Here is a 22,333-nt window from a genome sequence, read left to right on the forward strand (position 1 = left end):
TGTGGGAAAAGGGACAAAATCACAGCTTCTCAACAAGTGGTGAGGAAGTTACTGAAAAATTCGGTCAAGTATGAGAGCCGTCGCTTTACGGAACACAAAGCTAGCTTATGTTTTCCTGGGAGACGCTCTCGCACACCTACGTGTCCCCGGGACCCCATGAAAAAGGCAGCTGGGCTTATTTCAGTGACTGCCAAGCTGGAGGGGCGGGGTGGGATAGGAGGGCAGAGAGCAGGGCTTGTGCACAGGGGCCGCCCGGGAGGGCAGGGAAGAAGGCACCAGAACTGACCTAATCCAAGAGCACAGGGAGGGGACAGAGCCACACAGGGAAGGAAGCCACCCGTCTGGCAAAGCCACACTCATCTCGGCGACAAACTGGGATCCTGGGGCACCTGTCTGCACATGGCCCCGGGTCCCCCCTCCGCCCCACCCCCACAGGTGGGGGGGGGGCTAGCCAGGGTGGGCGGGGCCAGAATAGGACAAAGGCTTGTGGTGGGGGGACTGTCAGACGGAGGAGGCAAGAAAGAACGCTGCCTCTAACGTTATATATTAAAAATATCCATAGTTCTTGTGCACAAAATTCCATCATTCACATGCGAGTATCACCCGCCTCCCTGCCAGGCCCGGGAACACCCTTAAAAAGAGAGATGGTGGTTTTCCTTTTCAAGAGCTGAGGAAACATCGCTCAGTCTTTATGGACCTCGAGAACTGGCGACCCTTCCCCTCCCCCCAGCCTCTGCCTGGCCAGGCGGGTCACGGTCACAGTAACTCGTGCCTCCGCTTGGAGGGCGGGATCAGGTGTGGGGGCAGGTCGGCAGGCAGCTCGTGGCCCTCCAGCTTGACCTTGATGAGGTGGTTGGCCAGGGCGAACTCCTCGTCATCCAGAAGCCCGTCCTTGTCCACGTCGGCCAGCTTCCAGATCTTCCCCAACACCGTGTTGGGCAGCTTGGACTTCACCATCTCCTTCTTGGCGTTGGCGCCCGTGATCTTGCCGTTGACGGGCGACAGCGTGTAGAAGATCTCATCGTAGGTGGGCTTGTCCTTGCCCACCACCCACTCCACGTCGTCGATGCCCTCGCCGGCCCCCTCGCCGTAGCCGTGCCCAAAGGGCCCGTTCATGGTGCCTTCGAAGGCGCCGCCCTTCACAGCCTGGGAGGGCATCAGAGACTCCTCCTGGCGCACCATCACCATCAGCCGCGCGATGTCGTTGGCCAGCATGTCGTCCACCGTGTCCAGCAGCTTGGGCTTCAGGGCCTGGAACTTGCTGAAGTCCTGAGTCTGCAGGAGCTCCTGTGGCAGGGGGGAGGTGGGAAGGGCTGGCTCAGGTCCAGGTGGCAGAGGCAGGGGTTCCCAAGCCAGGGAGCTGCCTCCCAGTCTCGGCCCCGACCCCTTGGCAGCACCTCAGCCTAGGCTCCCAAGTGTGCGGGGAGGAGGTATCTTCCCTGAAGGGCTGTGGGGAGGACGGGCCCAATGGCGCTGGAGTGCCTGGAGCCTCCCCTCCACCCCCGCTGGCTCAGGGTGAGTCACTGCATTCCCCTCGGTAGTGTCACGGCCCGGGTGGACTTCTGATTTGGGTGGGGTGCTGCTGACTGACTCAGCTGCTTCCATCTGGGGAGCCCCCGCCCCGCCTCACCCCCCGCCCACCGCGGCGCCCAGAGGGCACGTGGAGAGTGCGCGGGCAGCCACACCTGCATCTTGCGGAGGCTCGGGAAGTCACCGGGGGAGATCTGGTGCTCCCGCTCGATCTTTTGGTAGATCTCTCCCAGGTTGTTCACCAGCTCTTTCTTTTTGCTCTCTTTACCGAAGACATTGGGCATCTCCTTCTTGAGGGAGCTGATGATGTAGGCATGGACCTGCAGAGACAGGAAGGGGCGGACGTCAGGTGCTTCCTGGACACCCTGTCAGGAGGGGGCCTGTGCTGGGGGGTGGGGGGAGCTGCCCTGGAAGGCTGGGACGGTAACTGGGGACCAGAGCCCAAAGCGGACCAGAGCCAGTGTTCTGTGTGGCACCGGGCGTACCCCAGCTGTCCCTCTGCAGCAGAGGTGTGGCGTACAAGCCAAGCAGAGCCCCACCGTCCCACGTGCGCACATCTGTGGCTGATGATGTCAAGTTCACAAAACTCAGTTGATCACCCTAACAGCTCAGAATGACTAAGGATTAGGAAAATCACCTACAGCTTTTCCCAGATGTTTTGAAGTTTATCTAAGCTCAATACCTTACTTTGACCATTGCCAGTTAGGGGCGGCACACCCTGCATTTCCCCACAGCGCACCGCTGACGCCGGCCACCCTCCCAGGGCCTTGGCCCTCAAATCCCTCTGCCCTGCCAAGTACTGCCCAGCCGTGAAGGGCTGCAGCCAGAGGCCTCACCCTCCTTCTCCAGACTGTGAGCTCTATGCCATCAAAACCCCTCCCCCGCTGCCTGCCCCAGGCTGAGAGCCTGGCTGAGAACCGCCCGAGGGCAACAGGCCTGGCGCAGAGAGTGGCAGTCACCACTCTGCCTATCACAGGCCATGCAAGCTGGTGCAGAGAGCCGCTAACTCCAGGAAAAGGAAACAGTCTAGAAACTGCAGGTGCGGGACAAGATCGGAGGCCCCGGGGTTTTCCAGGCGTGGTGACTCAATGTGCCTGTTGGCCGGGCGATTACACACCATTCCTGTGGGTGAACAAAGGGCCTGCCGTTTGTCGTGTCCTGGAAGGAGGCTGCGCGAGAACACAGGCGGCCCCGCCAGCAGGAGGCTGGACAAGGGGAGCCCAGAGCTGCCCTTCTCCACAGCCTGGGAACGGGAGAGACTGGGGAGCCGGGTCAGTGGGTTTTCTCATGGGTCCCTTTCTGAGAAGTGGCTCCACTCACTGGGAAAGTTCCAGAAGTGAGAGATCTAGAAAACTGTGCAGCTCTGTATCCCCCAGAGCAGGCTTCTGCACGCTACTGAGTGCATGGATCACCAGGGCCAGGGGTTCAAACGCAGAGAGTTCAACAGTGCGGGGTAGGGCCTGAGAACTGCACTTCTAGCACACTCCAGAAAGGCCCGTGAGCACTGTGGGTGACCAGGTCGGAGACACGGACTAGTGGTAAAAGATGAAGGGTCGGCACCCACAGGCTCCCTGACTTCAGGCCTCCAGATGGTGAGGGACACCCTGAGCCACCGCATCGGGAGCCCTGGGTGATGGTTTCACAGGCCACGGGACCGCCTTCGCTGAAGCCCTAATACCCACAGGACACCTTCCTATTCCTCTGCGAGCCACAGGCGGGCGTGAACCCCCCAGCAAGCGGCCATGGCTCTAGGGGAAGGGGTGATGCACAGGGTCCCTGGTCGGCAGCCATTGCCCACAGGCTCAGGCTGAAGCCAAGCTCTGAGCCCCAAGGATCCGTAACCCTGACGTGGGCACTGTTGTGGCCCGAAGACACCCAGGTGGGCTCAGGACATGCTATGTTAAATCAGGGGACACGCTCTGCTCCTCTATGTTTGAAGGGTCCACTGGTGGCACTGACCTTTGCTTCCCAGCCCCATCCAGCCTGGGTCCCAATGAGGCGCTGGCCAGGCGCTGAGATCCCAGGCCCGTGAGCGGTTCCGACACTGCCGCTCCCAGCAGGGGTGGGCAGGCCCCGTGCTTCCACAGAGCACTGGGGGCCATTTACGAGGCCTCTGGGGGCTGAGGCCACCCGGGGTTCTCCCTGGGCCCACGGGCTTGCACCCCATCTCTACACCAGCTCCCACCCGAGGCCTCGCGGTCACCTGCTCCTGCAGCGACCCGCCCCCCATGACAATACAAAAATCTGTGCTTTATCTTCACGTGTTCTGCTTTCCCAGTACGGCTGGGGTGTTGGAAGGGCAGGGACCATGTGTGTCAGTGCCCACTGTGTCCCCAGCACCCAGCATGTGCTAAGTGCTCAACAGGCCTAGAAGAGAAGGGTGATGAGGACAGGAGCTGCACCCCCACCTGCTCTCCATTTCCCAGGCTGCCCCCGGGCACAGTGCTACCTTCCCACTTGATGTCTACATGCATCAAGACTCCATTGACAACAGGGTTGCACCCATGGGTGCAGAGAGGGCTCGTTCAGACATAGCGCAACCTAAGTGTGGCTGTGGGCCTGCATGGACGGGACTTGGGTGCCCCAAAAGCCATGGCAGCCCAATCCTGGGGCCCCAACTGGCAGTCCCAGGTCCCCTTGAGTGCCCCGCCCCCCAATGCCCCATCTACCTTGGCCAGCCGCGCACGCTTGATCAAGTCATTGAGCTTCCTGAGGGCAGCGTTTCGGGGCAGAGACTGGATGTCTTTGAAGAGGTCCTGCTCCTCGGCCTCGAAGAGCTTGCGGTTGTCAGGGATGAGGAGCGGGTGGGACCAGAAGGAGCCGATGTAGACCCGGACCACCTCGGGGGTGTTGATGATCTTCCCCAGGGACCACATGAGGGCCCCGTAGACCCGCATCAGCTGCTGAGTCTCGATCTGGTCGGCCTTGTTCAGCACCACGCGGATCTTGTCCTCATGGTTCTTGAGGGCCTTGATGACCTCTGAGAACTCGTCGGAGATGTCCAGCTTGTGGGCGTCAAAGAGCAGGATGATGCGGTCCACGCGCTCGGCGAACCACTCCAGGACGGCTGCGAAGTCGTACCCTGCGGGGGATGGGAAGAGCAGGGGTGAGGCGGGGCACCAGGGCCCAGGCGGCTCAGATGGCTCTCCCCACCCTCAGCTCAGCCTGGGGCCATTTAAATTTCTGCCACGTACTCAGGGGGCCGGCCCAGCACCCTGAGGGCCCACCCTCGCCCACGTAGCACCTGGCTCCGAGCACAAATCAGCCACTCAAAAGAAGTCAGAGGCTGAGCTCTGGAGCGGCTCAGCGAGGAGGGGAGTGAGGAGGAGAGGACTCACAGCGGGGAGAGAGCAGAGACTTGGGGGCAGCTGGAGGCCCTCGGACGACAGGGACGGCAACCGCCGCCACACCTGCAGCCGCTCCTCATTCTGCAGAAACCTCATTTATTCCCCACAACAGGGGCTGCAAACCACAGCTGGCCCATCACCTGTTCCGTAAACAAAAATTTCATGGGGGGGGGGGGCGGCGCCTGCGTGGCTCGGTCGGTTAAGTGTCCACCTCTTGACTCCGGATCAAGTCGTGATCTCACAGCTCGTGAGATGGAGCCCTGTCGGACTCGGTGGGGACAGCGAGGAGCCTGCTTAGGATTCTCTCTCTCCTTCCCTCTCTGTTCCTCCCCCGCCCTCTCTTGCTGTCTCTCTCTCAAAACAAGTAAAGTTTTATTGGAATGCACCTGCACTCCCCAGTACAGTCTACGGTAGCTTTTGTCTACAAGAGCAGAGTTCAGTTGCCACATGACACGGACCACGGGCCTGAGAAGTCAAAAGTATTAATCCTGACCCTTCAGAAACACTTTGCTGGCCCTGCTCTACGGCAGCCTATGAAGTTCCGCACTCCACCTCCCCTCTCTAGGGGTCTTTAATGCTTCCCGAAAATGAAGCAGCTCTGCCCTCTATTCTCTGCTGTTCCCCAGCATCCAGTTAAAAGCCCTTTGGTGAACGCAGCCACCCCATAGCAGAACTCTTCCTTTAATAACAGAACTGTCTGGTTGTAGCTGATTTCAGGGCCCCACCGCTTCAGACTGCATCCCCAGCCTCTCCGGAAGCAGAAGGTGTACGAGCTCTTCGTCCTCTTCTCCCCTCCTGATGAATGGAATGCAGATGTGACGGAAGGAGCTGGAGCGACCACCCTGAGTTCAGAGATGCAAACTGAACATCCAGGATGGCCTTGGACTATTGGTTTCCACATCAACTGCCTGATAACCTGTTTAAGCCAACGGAATTTGGGGTCTCTGGGACTGCGGCTTAATTTGCATCCTATTCTACAATCATCCCGCTTCAAAATGTTTCCACCTCTTCCACTGCGGCCAGAAGACATGAAAGTTCTAGTTCTCATCTTTTTAGGAATCACAGGCCACCTCAAATGTAGGCCGGCCCTTCTGAGAAGCACCAAACACACCCCAGAGCACAGTCAAGTTCCTGAGGGTACGCCGGAGGGGCCGCTCCTACAGAGCCCAGGACCCTGCTTTCCGAAACTGGCCCCGATCAACCCCTGCATCCTCACAGCCTGACCTGAGCATCCCCTACGCAATGCGCTCACTACCCTCTGACCAAACTGGGGTCTAGACACGCATTCTCTAGACGGTGGGTTACAGAAAGGAGCAGGTGAGCGGGGAGAACAAAGGACAGAGTGTCAAGAAAAGGCCCAGAGTGACCATCAGTGCCACGAGGCAGGAGGGCAGCCCACCCCAGCCCTATGGTTAAGGAACCTTTGGGGCGGTTCGTCAGAGGGGTATCTGGCCGCTCCGGGTCCTGCTGAGCCTCACAGACTGAATGCAAGTCTATACGGCTGAGCTCCCCAAGAGGCTGCCTCCATTCAGGCTAGAGCCGGGCCCCCATCGCACGGGCTTTAAGATAAACAGTTAACACTGTGGGTGCGCCTAGGGGAGAAGTTGCTCGGCTGGATAAACATTCTGGCCGCCAGGCAACCCCCCAACCTCACCCTGGTTCAAGTGTGTTTCGGAGCTGTCTGCTTGCCTAAGCCATAGCATTCCAGGCCTCTCCCCACTCAGGCTCTCGGAAAGAACACAGGCCCTTAAATAAGACAGCTCTGTTCAACTCCCCGCACCGGCCCCCTACTGTGACCTGAAGCTCTTTTTTTTAATTTTTAAAAAATCTTTATATTTGAGAGAGAAAGAGAGCATGAGCAGGGGAGGGGCAGAGAGAGAGACGGAAACACAGAATCCGAAGCAGGCTGCAGGCTCCGAGTTGTCAGCATGGAACCCAATGCGGGGCTCGAACTCAGAGACTGCGAGATCATGACCTGAGCTGAAGTCAGACGCTTATCTGACTGAGCCAGGCGCCCCCGTGACCCGAAGTTCTAACTTCTGAGTTACAATTTTTTCATCTGAGAAATTCACAAAACAATTCCTCCTCCTACGGTCATAGGGAGGGCTGGAAGCGGTGACACGCAGGGCTCGTGGCACAGGCCCCACTGGCAGGAGGGACCGGGTGGCCTAGGACGGCATTACGAGTCAGGACCGGAGATGAACCTGGTTCTGAGGCCAGAAGCCAGCTTTCATCCTTGGGGTAAGACATCGAGACTCCAGGAAAACCCCAAATTCACTGCTTCTGTCGACTCAGCACGGCAGCCACATGCATCTGTCCCCATCCAGGCACACCAGGGAGACAGGACGCTCAGATCAGAAGCAGCCTCTCGCCCTGCCGGAGTTTTTAACAGAGTGGAAGTAAGGTGAAGCTGGGGGGCAGTAAAGCCCCTGGGAGTCTGAACTTGGGCCTGGGCACGGCAGTCCTCAGCCTTCCCGGGGCCAGCGCAGACAGATGGTCGCTAAGTGTGAGAGGCACAGAGCGAGTGCCGGGGCCTGCGCCGGCATCCCAGGCTGCTGGCCCCAGAGGACAGGGGCCCCGGCCGCCACGCAGCTGGCCCCGAGAGCCACTAGAACAGGAAGGCCGAGGAGCAGGCGAGGGAAGCGGCAGGGAGCCCCTGGGGCCTGCCGGGGCCGCACAGCCACCGCCTTTTATGGCCGCCTCTGGGAACAGCGGGTCAGCGCTGGAAAAGCAATGAGTCAGGACTCAGCGGTGGCTCCTGCTCAGCAGAAACGAGGCCCAACTTCTCCCCGTGCCAAACCGCTTGTCCTCAGACCATCACGGATTGGATGAGCACAGATCCACACAGCTGGGGAGGCAGCGGCGCCAGAGGCGAGGCACTGGGAATGGGGGGCGCCCTGATGGGCTGGGCTCCAGCCCAAGTTAGCTTTGGCCTGGGAGTCAGAACAGCACACAGGGAGCTGAGCTCACCCCCAGACTCCACCCAATGTGGCCTCACGCCCCCTCCCCTGATGGTGGGGGGCCCAAGATGGGGGGGGCCCCTCTAGAAAGGAGGAGGGGCAGGAGGAGGCGTTTCTGAATTGTGGCTGGTCACTGCCGCAGGTCCGAGAGCCCCAAGTGCCCCTCGCCACCCCACCCACAAACCCAGTTACTCGCCAGCATCTCAAGCTGGAGCCGACAGAGCTAAGTCCTTTCTTTCTTTTTTTTTTTTTTGCAGGTGAATGAAATTTCCTGTTTATTATGAAAACTGCTCACACTTTTGGTGAGGGAGACACGGTGGCTGGCCAAGTCCATCCACAGGTCATGTAAAGGGTCACAACACTCAGGCTCATACGAGGTCATCACAGGTGTGTGACCACACACAAGCATGTTGGCTGTAGCCACCGCCAGGCCTACCTGGCATCCACCTGTCCACCAAACCCTCACTCGACCTGAGGGATGGCATCTCAAAAGGTGCCAAGGGCTAGAGCGGCACCAAAGCATCACTCAAGTCCAAGCACCTGGCAAGGCAGCCACAGCCACCAGCCTGGAGCTGGGCAGCAGGTGACAAGTAAAGGGACAAACGTGCCTCATCTCCACCCTCAGCCTTGCCCAAGGCAGTGAGCCTTTGGGCTTTGGGACACATTAGAGCCCAGCCTCCGTGACAAGATTAGTGACAAGATTAGTGCCAAGTGACAAGATGGCTGTCAGCCATCAGATAACCCTAATGCACAGCATTTCCACAGGGAAAGTGGGAGTTCATGGCATGCCTGGTGACTGAGAAAAATACACCCCCACCCAAGGAGACAGGGACACTTTGTCTGCCTCAGGTGGGGCCAGGACTGAGTGTGTGGACACCAGTGTCCCTATGAAGGACAGCCAACACAGTCCAAAGTGGTGAGCTGGAAAGGAAAGGCTGATTCCACAGTGTGAGGAAATGCCAGTGCTGTCTTATAGGGGACAAGCTCCAACACAGAAAGTTCTGGAACTTTGGAGCCATAATAGAATAAGCCAGGCACAAAACAATATCGTAGGACTCAACTCATATGAAGTACCTGCAGTCAAATCCATAGAGGCAGAAAGTAAAACGGGGTGGGGGGTGGGGCGATGGAGAATTAGTGGTTAATGGGGATACAGGTTCCGTTTGGAAGATGAAAAGGTTCTGAAAGGTGGTGACAGTCGCACAGCAACACGGATGTACTCAGGGCCACTGAACTGCGCACCTAACATGGTTAGCGTGGTGACTCTTAGCACGTGCGTGCACACGGTCGTCGGGGGTGGGGGAAGAGGGGAGAGAGAAGAGTCGTTTGCTCCCTTAGGGTGACCAGGCTGGGTCTCGGGGAAGTAACGATGCAGGCCAGCGGACAGGAGGCCCCGACGTGCCTCCCGTCCCAGCTCTGTCCCCACCGCGTCCCGCTCCCCGCCACGGGCACAGAGGCAGAGGAGGGAAAACGCGACAGGTCCTCGCCTTCCCCTGGCACCCTCCACACACAGGTAGTTCCAGCAGCTGGGGGAAAAGCCACTTCACACTTTCCAAGTTTCTAGAACACCAACAATAGAGGGTTTGTCTGCAATCCACGCCTGTTTCCTGCCATTCAAGCCGCGTGGGCCTCGGTATTTCTTGCCACGGCTCCTACCGCGCATGCTCCCAGCTGGTGCTGGGCCCAGGAGAGGGGCACAGAGGGGCAAGGCGCTGAGTGAGGACGGGCTGGCGAGCTTCTGCAAGGAGGCACCCTTCAGGGCAGGGCTTCCCCAGGGTCGCTCAGCAGCGAGGAGAAAGGGGCCTCTCTCTCCTAGGTATTCACCCGAGAGAAAGTCAGAAATGGAAATCCGAGCTGTGTGCAAACGTCTGCAGCAGCAACTTTCTTCAAAATTGCCCCTAACTGGAAACCCACAAGCCCCTCGGCAGGTGAACAGGTAAGAAAGGAGGGTACGTACATGCGACGGGGTAGGAACGGCAGCGACAAAAGGGAACAATCAAGTCGATGCTCTCAAATACATGACAACTCACCAAAGCACCTGCTCGGCGAAGGAAGACAGACCCAGAGGACGTTTAAGTGACATCTAGAGAAGACAAGACTCTGGGGACGAGTGTCACGCCAGTGGGGTGTGAGGGCGGGGAGCGACCTCAGGGAACTTTCCAGGCAGATGGAAAGACCGGATCTCGGTCGTGGTGGCTGCACAACAGCTTCACACAGCTGTACGCCTACCGAGGGTGAAGACCTCCATAAATCTGACCGGGACGCAAGCAAAAGAGCAAAGGGCGGGGAAGGGGAAGGAGATGGACTCTGGAATCAGGCCTGCATTGGAATCTGGAGTCCCTGTGACCCCATCAGGCCATGGCTCCTCTCTGCAAGCCTCAGTTTCTTCCTCTGTGACCCAAAGATGTAAGTTTCTGACCCACAGGGCCGCTGTGGGCAGCAGGGGAGCGCCTGGCGCGTAAGTACTTGGTAGACGTTTGCTATCGTTTGCTCACAGGGATTGTATTTTGGGCTCAAGAAGCTCAGATTCGGGTGTGTGCGTAGGCAACGAGCACTGCTAACGCGCGAAGAATGCCTTGTGCCACCAAACAGAAGCAGAACATTTGCAGGGGCTCGGGCCAGCTGCGACAAAGCCGGGTGCAGGCTCGCAGCCCTGGAACGAACAGGTGCTGAGCGCCAGCACCGGCTGCTACGGCTCCTCCGCGCACAGCGGCAGCGTTCCCGGCAAAGGCTCGGGCCCAAAGCCGTCCAAGGGACCACGGTGGGGGGAATGGCGGAGGAGCGGTGGTGAGAGGGAGGCTTAGAGGAGGCGGGGCGGGGGGGGGGTTGCCCTGAGAAGGTCCTGGAAGCTGAAGGGAAACTCCAGCTGAGTCAGTGCTTCCCCATCCTCTGGCCTCCTTGTGAGGGTATTCAGGAAAAGGTCTTTCTAAGCAAAGTCTGGGAATCCCTGGATTTTTTGGCGTCTGTTTTTAATTAGCTGACATTTGCTGACTGTGTAACTGGGCCCCAGGTACCAGGGCAAGAGGTTAACGTACACAGATCCCTGTATTTATCAACAAGGATGATGGCATGGCTGTTCCCGTTTTATGGACTTGGCTCCCAGGAAGGGTTGCTGTAACTCCCTAGGGAACCCAGCCCCTGGCGTACTGAGCTGGGGCCTGCACGTTCCGTCATTATCTGAACTGTGGGTGCTGGGAACCCAGGAAGCAGTACTCGGCCTGACCTGGAGGGCTTCTAGGTGGAGGCACCTCAGAAGGCAGTCAGCACAAGGGTAGGCAGGAAGGGAGGAGTGCCCACAGCGCGGCCCCACCCGAGTCAGAGTTCTCTGGGTCTGGGCCTGGGATGCCCTACCTGCCTACTGAGATGGCTCCAGGCTGATATGGAGCCTGGGAACCAGGGGCAGCCAGCAGGGAGGGCAAGTGAGAGGCCAGGGGACCCGCCAGCCTCGGCCGAGGTCCTAGTGCTCACCCACAGACGGTCTGGGGGACCATTTCTGGCTGGAGGCAGAGAACAGGGAAAAGGAAATCCCAGCATTGTTGGTCTAAGCCCTGGACCTCAGGTTCTGGACTCAGAGTCTGATTTCAAGCCGAGACAGACACAGAAGGTGGCCCCTGGGCATATCAGGGGAGCTCAGAAGCCCTGAACGGTCATGGCCCAATGGGGTCAAAGTCTTGCCCGATCTGAGCTGCGAGTGCTCCTTGGCGGCAGAATGTCTGCTCTCAGCACTGGGTGGTGCGACATAGCTTCTGCGGGGCCCGTGGACAAACGCCCACCTGTGTCGCCTTGCACCAGCTGCGTGACTTTCCCGAGCCTTTGTCTCCTCATCTGAAGAGTGGCAGCGCCCTCCCCGACGCAGCTGTGTGATAACGAAGGGGAGCGGGTTAAGGCGGCAATGGTTTGCAGAAGGCCAGCACGAGGCCGGCCAGGCAGTGTTCTCCCCACCCAAGTCCAAGGAACACTTTCCTGCTGACATGACTCACGCGGGGGAAACCAAGGCACCAAAGTTATGGCCAGCTCTCAGCCGTGCAGTGACAAGGGGAGGGGGTACCCTGGCCGGGCCCGACCCCCAGGCTGACTTCCACCTGAGTGTGCTGCCCGCCGCTGCCCACCATGGAAAACACCCGCGTGGGAAAACCCCATTCCAGCGCGTGACCGTCCAGGCGGGCAACAGTCTGGGAGCCAACGGCGCCAGCCCCACTGGGTCCCGGGTGCCCTTTGGAATGCCCTTTATCAGTCACACAGCACTAAAGAACGAACGCTGTCCCCACAGGCCACCTTTCTCCTCTGACGCAGGAGAACATGATCTTTAAAGCGGGTCAGATTAGCACAACAAGGAGGTGCAGCCAGAGACCCCCACGGAGGCCCCCTGTCTTCCCCGTGGTAATTCTCAGGGGTCTCTAGCAGAGCCTGGCCTGGCCCCTGACTGCTGTGGGCCTGCACAGGCCCTAGTTATCTTTCCAGGCAGTACTTCCTGCACACATTAGGCACCACGGGGAACGGGGTGGGGAGAAGCCCAGAGGGGCCGGGCGGATAGGGTGTGAAATGCAAGCAAATGTAATTAGCAACTGCCATGAACGTGCAATCTCCAGGAGCCCCTTCTGTTTCCAGAAAACCAGGTCGGCGGGACACAGAAGCGCGTGCTGCCTGCCCAGGACCCGTGATTTCTGTTGGCCCTATCTTTCCGAGAGGGAAACACCTGCTTTCCATGCCGTCAGCAAAGGGAGCAGACAGGCGACCAGCCGGGGAGCCTGGAACCGCACGGCCCCACACTGACTTCCTCTGCTGGACGGGGCAACGCGGGCCCTTTGGGTGGGGCCTCCTAGAAGAAGTCCACTCCTTCCCCGTCCAGCGAACGGTCACCTCCGGTGAAGACCACAGGCAGCACATCTGAGATGTACGGCCCGAGGGCCTCTCTCTCTCTCCAGCTGCTAAAACACAGACACCAAACAGCGCAGAGGAAACGCTAACTTGGAAACTTTCAGTAAAACACTTGAAACCACTTGAAACCAAGATATCTAGGATCACAGAGGGAAAGAAACTTTCACAGGAGGAAGTCCTCCTCCAATTAGAGCAATGAGCCTCTTTTTTTCTTTCTTAAGTGTTTTAAAAAAATATTTATCTTTGAGAGAGAGCGCGGGCGCACACGTGCAGGAGCACGCACTGGCAGGGGAGGGGCACAGAGAGAGGGAGACGGGAGAATCCCAGGCAGGCTCTGTGCTATCAGCCCAAAGCCCGATGCAGGGCTCGAACCTACGAACCACGAGATTATGACCTGAGCCGTAAGTCAGATGCTCAACTGACTGAGCCACCCCAGGTGCCCAGGGGAACGTGTTTCTCTTTAAGGCTCCCTCCTCCTTCCTGTCCATGATGGGGTGGGGGAGGCCCTCTGTGGCTGCTCCAGGACAGAAAAGGGCCGAGTCTCACACCTGGAAGGGCGCCAGGTAAGCAGGGGTGAGCCCTGGCATCTCTTGCTGGCCTCCTCCTCCTCCAAGTATCTGCCACCTGCATGGGCGTCCTGTGGGCGGGGACTGCCTCGCACCCCTGCATCCTTGCTGACCCCCAGGCAGAGTGCACCTTATGTCTGCCGACCCATGAACTGGAGAGCACAGGGAGGCACGGTGGTGCCTGTCCCAGAGAGCCCATCTGGACACCAGTGCCCACCTTTCTGCTAACAGGGAAAGGAGGCAGGGGAGGGAGACAGTTCGGCAGACAGGGCCAGGGTGCCCGGTGCTGCAAGACACCCTCTCCCCACGTGTCGGCCTGCCGAGCTCTTAGGACACAGGCTGAAGTGTCAAAGACCCTCTTCCCAGCAGGGGAACCTCACAGCACCATGAGGTTCTGTGGTGTCTGTCAGGGCGCCTGGGTGGCTCAGCTGGTTATGTGTCCAACTCGGTTTCAGCTCGGCTCATGATCTCATGGTTCGTGGATCAAGCCCCAAGTCGGGCTCTGCACTAACATCGAGGAGCTTGCTTGGGATTCTCTCTCACCACCATTCTCTGCCCCTCCCTCCACTCACTCTCGAATGCACGTGCGTTCTATCAAAATAAACCAACATTAAGAAAGCAAGCAAGCAAGCAATGGGATCTGAGATCCCTTTTACGAGTAAGACAACGGGGGTCACAAGAACCCTAAGCCCTTTCCCTCAAATACCTTAACTCCAAGCTCTGAAGGCCGTAGGTAAGCACAGACTGCTGAGAAGATAAACCTCTGTGAGCTACTGTCCCCATCCGAAGGTGTGTACACATCAGCTGACCTCTGGGACGGAGAGGTGGCCACCCAGAGGTGCCTTAGTTCTCTGTCTGATGGCCCCCAATCTACCTACTTTTCCAGGTCATTAAAAAGAGAACACGACAGAGCCTCAAAGAAAGTCCCTCTGGGAGAACTCAGGCCTGGAAGTGAACAGAGAATAAATTCCCCCTGGTTTGGTCTTTCCCTTTCATGTTATCAGGTATTTTCTCCCAACCAGGTTGAAACAACAACAGCAGTGAGAGGAAAATCTAGCCCTTGCCTTTTAATTTTTTTTTAATATTTATTTAAGGGGCACCTGGGTGGCTCAGTAGGTTGAGTGTCTGACTTCAGCTCAGGTCCTGATCTCACAGTTTGTGAGTTCAAGCCCCGTGTTGGGCTCTGTGCTGATAGCTCAGAGCCGGGATTCTGTGTCTCCCTCTCTCTCTGCCTCTCCTCCACTCACTCTCTTTTAAAAACAAACATTAAACAAATTTTTTTTAATAAAATAAAATATTTATTTAAGTAATCTCTACCCCCAACGTGGGGCTCGAACTCACGACCCTGAGATGAAGAGTCACACGCTCCTGTGACTGAGCCAGCCAGGTGCCCCTAAACCCTCGCCTTTTTAGAAGGGGCCCCCAAGCTGCTCCCTTCAACTCCTGGGAGTATCTTGATCATCAGGGTGCAGGACCTGAATGCTGGAACCAGACTGATAGATAGAGACAGGGCCGCTCCAGGATGCTCTGACGCAAGCCCTTTAGGCCGGGCCCACGGCCTAGAAAAAAAAAAAGGGAAGCGAGGTTTCTCAGGACCAAGAACAGGGCTCCCATCCCCCTTCAGAGCCACAGCAGAGATAAAAATCCCCCAATATCAGGCCTCTGGGTCCAAATGCAAAGCTCACCACTACTGGGCCACCTGGGAGGGAAAGGGGCATAGGAAAGATCTGCAAGTTAGTGAACGATAAACAAATCTGCTCACTTGTCTTATTTCATTTGCACATCTGCGGCCACAGGCCCCACTCCTAGCCTGCCCTCAGCAGTTCCCTTCCCAGTCGTAAAAAGGAGCAGCAGCAGAAACGTAAGGCGGTTCAGCCTCGTCCTGAGGCAGATCTTCGGAAAAGCTCGGCAAGACCGAGGCAGGAATGCACAACTAGGGGCCTGGCACGCTAACGCTGCTGACACTCGGCCCGGATATGTTCCAGCACACACGGTGCCCAGCGGGGCTGCCGATGAATGCTGAAGCAAACTTAAGCACATGTCCAATAGCCCGAAACATTTCACAGAATCCTCCTCCTTTGGGCTCGCTTGTTCACGTCCACTGTTCTCTCCCGGACCTGCTGGGCTTGCCAGGAATTCATTCATATGACATTCGGAGCAAAGCTTTTAAACATAAACTAAGTTGAGTGAGCCCCAGCGGGGCCAGAGGCCCATTCAGAACGGCCGTGCAGGGAAAGGTACCTGGAGCCCAGACCCGGAGTGGCCTCCCGCGCCCTCGCAGCCAGCGTAAGGTGCCACCTCGCAAACCTGCCCTCTTTCTCAGCTGCCCCAGGGGTTGGAAAGCGTGAAAGGCACACGAAATTGGCTGCGCTCCGCCCCATACAGCTCGGAGCTACCCGGGCAGAGGCAGCCAAGGGAGAGAGCAGCTCCTAACCGCACCACACTCAGCACACTGTGCGGACATGAGGCTGATGCAGAAGGGCAGCATCCGGTCCACGTCATCACGGATATGAGATGGAAGGTGACCTGGGCTGTGTCGGAGCCTGATTACCTCTGCTGATGCGCTGTTTCTCTCCGGACAGGATCCCGGGAGTGTCGATGATGCTGATGCTGTCCAGGACTGGGTTGGGCAGCTGTGCGCACATGAACCTGCACCAGAGCAAGAGCCCGGAAGAGACACGTCAAGACTCGGTCATCGGTGCTCTAGATGGGATAGCGGGGGGGGGGGGGCCCTCTCCGTACCCCTTCCGCCCCACCTCCGCCTTCCTTTCCAGAAGCAAAGACTGTTAAGGTTTTCTAGTTTCTTAGTTTCCAGGGGTGACCATGGAGCTGCACATTCTCTTAACTGGGAATCCAACCAGAGGCTCAGACTGGCCTGTATCAGCGCTTTCCCCACGTTAGCTTTGTCTCCAGGGTTCAGGAGTTCAGCTTTCAAGCTGCTGATGCGGTATGAAAAGTGCACAGGCCTGGGTCACCATTCAACTCCAGAAAGGAAACAGAAGGGGACGCTGGGACCCTGGAACTCCGTATTACAAAATGTTCAACCACTTGGCTGAACTTCCATGCACCGAAGGCAGGGAGGGGCTTTCCTACTGCTGCTGGGACCAGCCCTCCCCTCCCACCCAGCTGCCTGTAACAGCTGGGGGACACATGGGCTGGGGTGGGGGGCAGGGAAGCACAGACACGGTTCTCTGAAAGCCACAGCAGGCCAAGGAAGAACGAACAAAGCCACGGACACGAAGCCACGGACATGATGGCTTAGCTGTGTGTGCGCCTGAGTCCCCACTGAACTTAGAACAGCCCAGAACAGCCAGAGGCTGTCCCAACTGATAACAGAGATTCTTTGCTGGACGCAGCCACTCCTCTGAAAAAGATACTGTGAGCAAAGAAAACACTGACCCTTTGTCTGTGGGACGCAGGCTTAAAAAGCTGCCTTTCCAACAGGGAGGAGGAATCTGAGCAGATAAGGTTCTCCTTTTGGCCCCACCCCCCGCCAAGTGACCAGTGGCCAGGCTGGGGGCAGCTGGCCAGAGGGAGGGGGGCCGCCTGCCGGCACAACGGGGCAGCGTCAGCTGACCCTCAGACCTTGGACCTTGTCCCCACCAGTGCCGGCAGCGGAGCACGGCCATAATGAACTGCAGGCCAGACCCGGGGTCCTGCTGGGGAACGGAGTTCCTGAGAGGAGCCCAGATTCAAAGAATCTGAAGTAGAACTGGCTCCGAGAAGTTACACACATAAAAACGCCTCGTCAATGAGACTGTTGAGCAAGTTCACGTCTGAAAGACACAGGAATAAGACGCCCTGCAGGGCCCGGGAAGCAGGGCGGAAAACAAGAGAGGGAGCAGTGGCACGCGCACGCAACCACCTTGTTTTTCGCCAACAAGGACGCAGCAATTTCACCTCATGCTCTAAGTGGGTGGTGCCAGTTACACAACTGAGTCTTCACAGGATGCTCTTAGGACACCCTGACTTCACCCTGCCTTGGTCAGTTCCATCCGATTCGAGTCTAAGAGCAGCCACTCTGGGTAAAAGGCCAGAAAGTCAAGTTCATGACTCAATTGGGGTCTCTCTCTATTTATTTTTTTAATTTGAGAGAGAAAGAGAACAGGGGAGAGGGTCAGAGACACACAGAGAGAATCTCAAGCAGGCTCTATCCATGCCCAGCACAGAGCCCAATACAGGGCTCGATCCCATGACCCTGAGATCAGGACCTGAGCCAAAATCAAGAGTAGATGCTTAAGAGACTCCCAAGAGCCCCTCACTGGGTCTGTTCAAGCGTGCCAGAAGGGGCTGTGTTGGGCAGAGAAGAGCGCCCTCTGTATGCTCTGGCGAGTCCAGTAGCACTTGGTGCACTCCATGGGCTGACACAGCTTGGGGCCCCAGCTCAAGTGCAAACCCACGCCCCTTGACCTTTGGCTGATAAGGCCCCTTTCGGCAGTGATCAAGAACCCTCTAGAGAGTGGCAAGAATGAACTAAGGGGCGCCTGGCTGGCTCAATCATTAGAGCATATGACTCTTGATCTCAGGGTTGTGAGTTCAAGCCCCATGTTGCCGTGGTGCCTACTGTAAAAAAAAAAAAAGTCTTGAATCCCGTGGCACCAATGTCATCAGAGTGCCTGTCTGGGACCGGCACTCCTGAACTGCTCTTTTTTTCGGGCAGAAGCAGCAGTAGGTGGTAACTGGCTGCATGAAGGCCAGTTGGCACTGCATTGAGTTGCTCTGTGAGCCTGACCAATCAGAGCCCTCCGGGCCAGGCTTTCCTGAACCATCGAGATGGGGGTTGCCCAGATGAGGTCTACGATCCCCTCCAACTCTGAAACTTCAGGTCTCCAAATTCAGAACACAGGTTACATCCTTTCAAATACGGTCTGCTCTCACAATTGGCCCAATTTTAGTATATGTGCTGCCGAAGCGAGCCCTCTGCTCTCACAATCAGAAGCGGGAGACCCAAGGACAGAAGTAGGTGTCGCTACCCTTCGTTCTAGCTTCCTAAAGTTCTGGGTCAAAGTCGAGACCTAACAATGCTTGCAATTCCCAGCACAGCAGCCAAACTTCCCACAAGATCCCGTGGCGCCCACCAGCTAACAGTCTGGGCTAACCGCCTATCTACAGGGACAGTAATTCCCAAACACCGGCTATGAGGAGGGGGGCTCAACGCTAAGAGGGCCACGCCTCTCACAAGAAGAGCTTTACTTAGCCGTGGCCCAGCAACACACGAATGCCATCAACCACAAAACAAGAGGACAGGCTTAAAACGACTGAAAGGGGCAAGATAATACAACAGAAGCCTGCCTGTCTTTTCTATTAAAGGTCAGCTCTGTGCACAGAAGCAGGCTGGCCACTGGCTAAGATCAGGAGTGAGCCGGTTCACCCTGTGTGGCTGGACAGTGTCTGGAAAGGAATGTGATCATTCAGGGCGGAGACCTGGAAGGCACGAGTCAAGGATTCTTTCCTAGGCTCTTCCCAGGACCCAGACTTTGAAAGGCATGTGGAGTCACTCCTTGAATGAGTGGGGGGTGGGGGGGGGTGGCAGAAAAGGCAGATCTGTCAAGTCCTCTGGTATGTGTCCGGAGGTAGGGGTGGGGAGAGGGATTTCAGAATCACTGACTAGCGCCTTTGAATTCCTTTAGAGAAATGTGAGCCTGGCTGTTGCAGGCCTTAGAACTGAAGCCAGTGCATTTCATTCACAGCATCGTGAGGGTTGGACTCTTGGAGGCTAACCCTGATCGCGAGGAGGCAGATTTCACCCATTTAACTGGGGAAACTGAGGCCCAAGTAGGTCAAGGAATCTCCTCGGGAGGGATTCAGGGCTCAGATCTCATTCCAGGGCTCGTAGTGCCACAGTCTGAGGGTGCTTCCTGAACCCCTTAAAGCAGCACACACTCTTTAGAGCTGTGCCCCCCCCCCCCCGAAGAGAAGTGTTCACAGCCCACCTGTCTGCTACCTCGCTACCTCCTGGGCTGCCCCAAACTCAGCAGGCCACAGCCGATCTTCCTTGTCCCTCCCACACAAAACCATTGGTCCCAGGGGAGCCACAGCACACCAGCAAGGGGAATGACTAAAAAGTTTCACATATTTTTCCATGACACTTAAGAAACAGACATTTGGAGAAGGGGGAGGAGGGGAAGGGGCCGGTATGAATGAATTAGATGCACCCAGTCTGGGGAAAGGACTAGCTTGGGAGGAGGTGGAGACAGGCCTTTTCAAGGCCGATCGCGGATCCGAGGGAAGTAGGGCGAGGATCTGCAGGAAGGTTTGGTAGTTAAACTGATAAACCTGGAAAATTCTGGGGTGACAGAAGCGGGGGCGGGGGAGCGGCGACACCCACTCCCAAACCTCTGGGTGAGTTTTTGGTGCGAAGCGGCAGGGGGCCCGTGTCCCAGGGAGTGGTCGCCGAGGGGCTCGCTGGGGCCTAGGAGACAAAGGACGACGGGCGGTGGGGGTGGACCAGAGCGCGGCCCCCGGGGTCCCCCTTCGCGCCTCCGGGGCAAGGAGCTGTACCTGTTGAGGAAGGCGTTGCCGAAGGCGTTGAGCTTGCGGAAAGGGCGCCGCGGGTCGACGACGAGCGCGTTGCCCGGCACCACGCCCTCGGTGGGGCCGTGCATGACTGCGATGAAAGAGTCGGTGGTGGGCTCGGGCCCGATGCGCATTCCCGGAAAGTCCTGCTCGATCAGGTGCCGGATGAACGTGGTCTTGCCCGTGCTGTACTGGCCCACAAGGAGCACCATGGGCTTGTTGTCGAAGTCAGCGTCCTCCAGCGCGGGCGAGTGGAACTCGTGGAAGCGGTAGTGCTCCTCCAGGGGCAGCAGCTTCTGCGCGTACAGCTGCCGCAGCCCCTCGGACACCGTCTGGAAGAGCTCCGGCTCCTTCTTGCGGCGGGCATCTTTGCTGACCCAGCTGAACATGCTGCCGGGGACGGGGCTGGCTGCTGCGGGGCAGAGCGGCGGCTGAGAGCCGGGCGAGGGCGCGGAGCCGAGGCGGGGCCCGGCGGGCCGGCGGAGGGGCAGCGGGGCAGGGGGGCGGGGAGCGGCCCGCACTGCGCAGGCGCACGGCTCGGCCCGCGGAGCGCCCTCTGCGGAGTGGCGCGCGCGCCTCGCGGTGTGGCCCTTTATACGGCCCGGCCGCGCGTTCGGGCACGCGCGCTGCCGCCGCCGCCGCTGCCGCGACGGGCCGCGGGGAACTGGGCGTGGGAGGAAGGAGCTCCGCCCACGAACCCGGCGCCACGTCCTCCCCTCCCCCGCCTCCCATTGGCCGACTCCAAATATCGCGAGCGCCTCTCGCCCTCCGCTCCCCGCCCCTGGCCCGGGTGCCGTGGCAACAGCACCTGTTTCCCACCGCCCCCCGCCCCCCTCCGCTTCGGCGCGGCAGTTCGCAGACGTGCTGCGGTTGGGAAGGCGGGGAACCGGGGTTGGGCGCGAAGAGGTCCTGGGGCCTACGTGCCTTCCAGCACCCGCGAGACTCCAGCTCCCTGGCTGCGTGCCCCACCCGCGCATCCCCCACGAACGGCCCTCCCGCCCCCACTGGCTCAGAATCCCCGGAGGCATCGGCGGACCCCGGGGGCCTCGCTCCAGTCTGAACAGCCTTTCTTTGCCTCCTCCTCGCCCCTGCTTCCCTGAGACTGCTTCCTACCCCTCTTCTCAGTCTGCTTTGGGAGAGGAGGAGAGAGGAAGGAGGCAGTAGAGGAGGCCGAGTGAGGGAGGAGAACATGCGAGGCGGGGTGGTGACTGGGGAGGGAGCAAGAAGCCCCTGGGGAAAATCCGACCGGCAGCCAGAGGCCCGAGCTCCGCTCAGGCCCGTGGGGCTGGGCATTGTGAAGACGGACACCGCAGCGGAGGACCCGTGACATGCTCGGGAAGAAGGGATGGCCTCTCTGAAGAGTCTGCATCTGCGGGAGGTTGGGAAGGGGTACAAAAGAAGTTGAGGCCCTCCGGCCGCTTGAATTTTGGGGAAGTGAAATCGGAAATTCCCTATGTGGGTCGGAGGGGAAATGTGGGGCAACAGTGAAATCTTGTGGGAACTTAGGGGGAATTAAAAAACCCAAATACTTCTGCTTTCCTCTTAGGGTCACCACCAGTTACCGACTTTTACTCTGACTCGTGCCCCACCCCCTTACCAGTTCCTGGCTGTTCCACTAGGCTCATTCCCCCGCCATCATTCCCTGCCACATTATAGGCTCCTCTGGCTGTCCAGGCTGGTGAGAATGTTCAGCGGGTGATGTCAGAACTTTGGGGACTGATTGTTAGGTAACCAGAATCAGGACACCAAAGTGTAGGAGGGGGCCCGGGGGTGCGGCGGCGGTGGTGGTGAGAAGCTCCTAGATAGATCTAAAACGCACCTAGGGACTTGAAAGCCTAGGGGCGCCTGGGTGGCTCAGTCAGTTAAATGTCCGACTTCCGCTCAGGTCATGATCTCGCGGTTGGTGAGTTCGAGCCCCGCATCCGGCTCTGCGCTGACAGCTGGGAGCTTGGAGCCTGCTTTGGATTCTGTGTCTCCCTCTCTCTGACCTTCCCCTGCGCATACTCTGTCTTTCTCTCAGAATAAATAAACATTAAAAAAAGGGCAGGAGGCCAAAAAAAAAAAAAAAGAAAAGAAAGAAAGCCTCATGTCCAACTTTCTGGCTTCTGGGAGACGTAGTAGCCTGGAGGGCTAGGTGCCTATATCCAGGAAGACAGCAGGCTGGCTCTCTAAGAGGTTGGAGGCAGGAACTCAAATCTGAGAATAAGCAGAATATTAGGGAAGCTGGATCAAGTGGGAGCCAGAGAGGGCAAAATGGAAGGTTCGATTGCCCACCCTTTGTAGGATGGCGCCTCAGCGCCTTCTGAAGAAATAAAATGTTAAATCCATTGCCCCCCCTCCCCCTTCTTTCCCTCCCTAACCATTGGAAAGCCCTCAGCTGCAATCTTGGATCTCTGACTTGCTGCTTTTATTTGAGATTTCATTAGTGTTCTTTCATCGATCACAGTAAAACAGAAGCCACAAGGTTCTCTTTTTGGTGGGCTCCTCAAAAGAAGACAGGGAGCCTCTTAGGCAGGGCTGTCACCAGAGCCTTGGG

General features: G+C 58.0%; 1 protein-coding gene across 1 annotated transcript; it reads right to left on the reverse strand.

Annotated features, from left to right (window-relative positions):
* Window positions 1-522: 522 nt before the first annotated feature.
* EHD1 (EH domain containing 1) lies at window positions 523-21,458 on the reverse strand. Its single transcript, XM_039244765.1, has 6 exons — window positions 21,395-21,458; window positions 19,783-20,209; window positions 15,833-15,930; window positions 4,200-4,612; window positions 1,686-1,850; window positions 523-1,287 (listed from the first exon to the last, which is right to left on the reverse strand). Exons 1-6 carry the CDS (start codon window positions 21,420-21,422, stop codon window positions 757-759), a joined length of 1,662 nt encoding a protein of 553 aa, XP_039100696.1. The 5' UTR covers window positions 21,423-21,458; the 3' UTR covers window positions 523-756.
* Window positions 21,459-22,333: the final 875 nt, after the last annotated feature.

Source organism: Hyaena hyaena, unplaced genomic scaffold (genome assembly GCF_003009895.1).
Source record: "Hyaena hyaena isolate Hyena2069 unplaced genomic scaffold, ASM300989v1 scaffold_248, whole genome shotgun sequence".
In the NCBI taxonomy this organism is placed as follows: Eukaryota; Metazoa; Chordata; class Mammalia; order Carnivora; family Hyaenidae; genus Hyaena; species Hyaena hyaena.

Bases quoted from the DNA above. Each gene is read 5' to 3' on its own strand.
- EHD1 (XM_039244765.1), bottom strand. From the start codon at position 21,422: ATGAGCCTAGTGGAACAGCCAGGAACTG. The intron at 20,210-21,394 runs GTAAGGGGGTGG...TCTGCCCCGCAG, and splicing joins AGTGGAACAGCCAGGAACTG to CAGCCAGCCCCGTCCCCGGC. The intron at 4,613-15,832 runs GTAATCAGGCTC...CATCCCCCGCAG, and splicing joins GAAACAGCGCATCAGCAGAG to GGTACGACTTCGCAGCCGTC.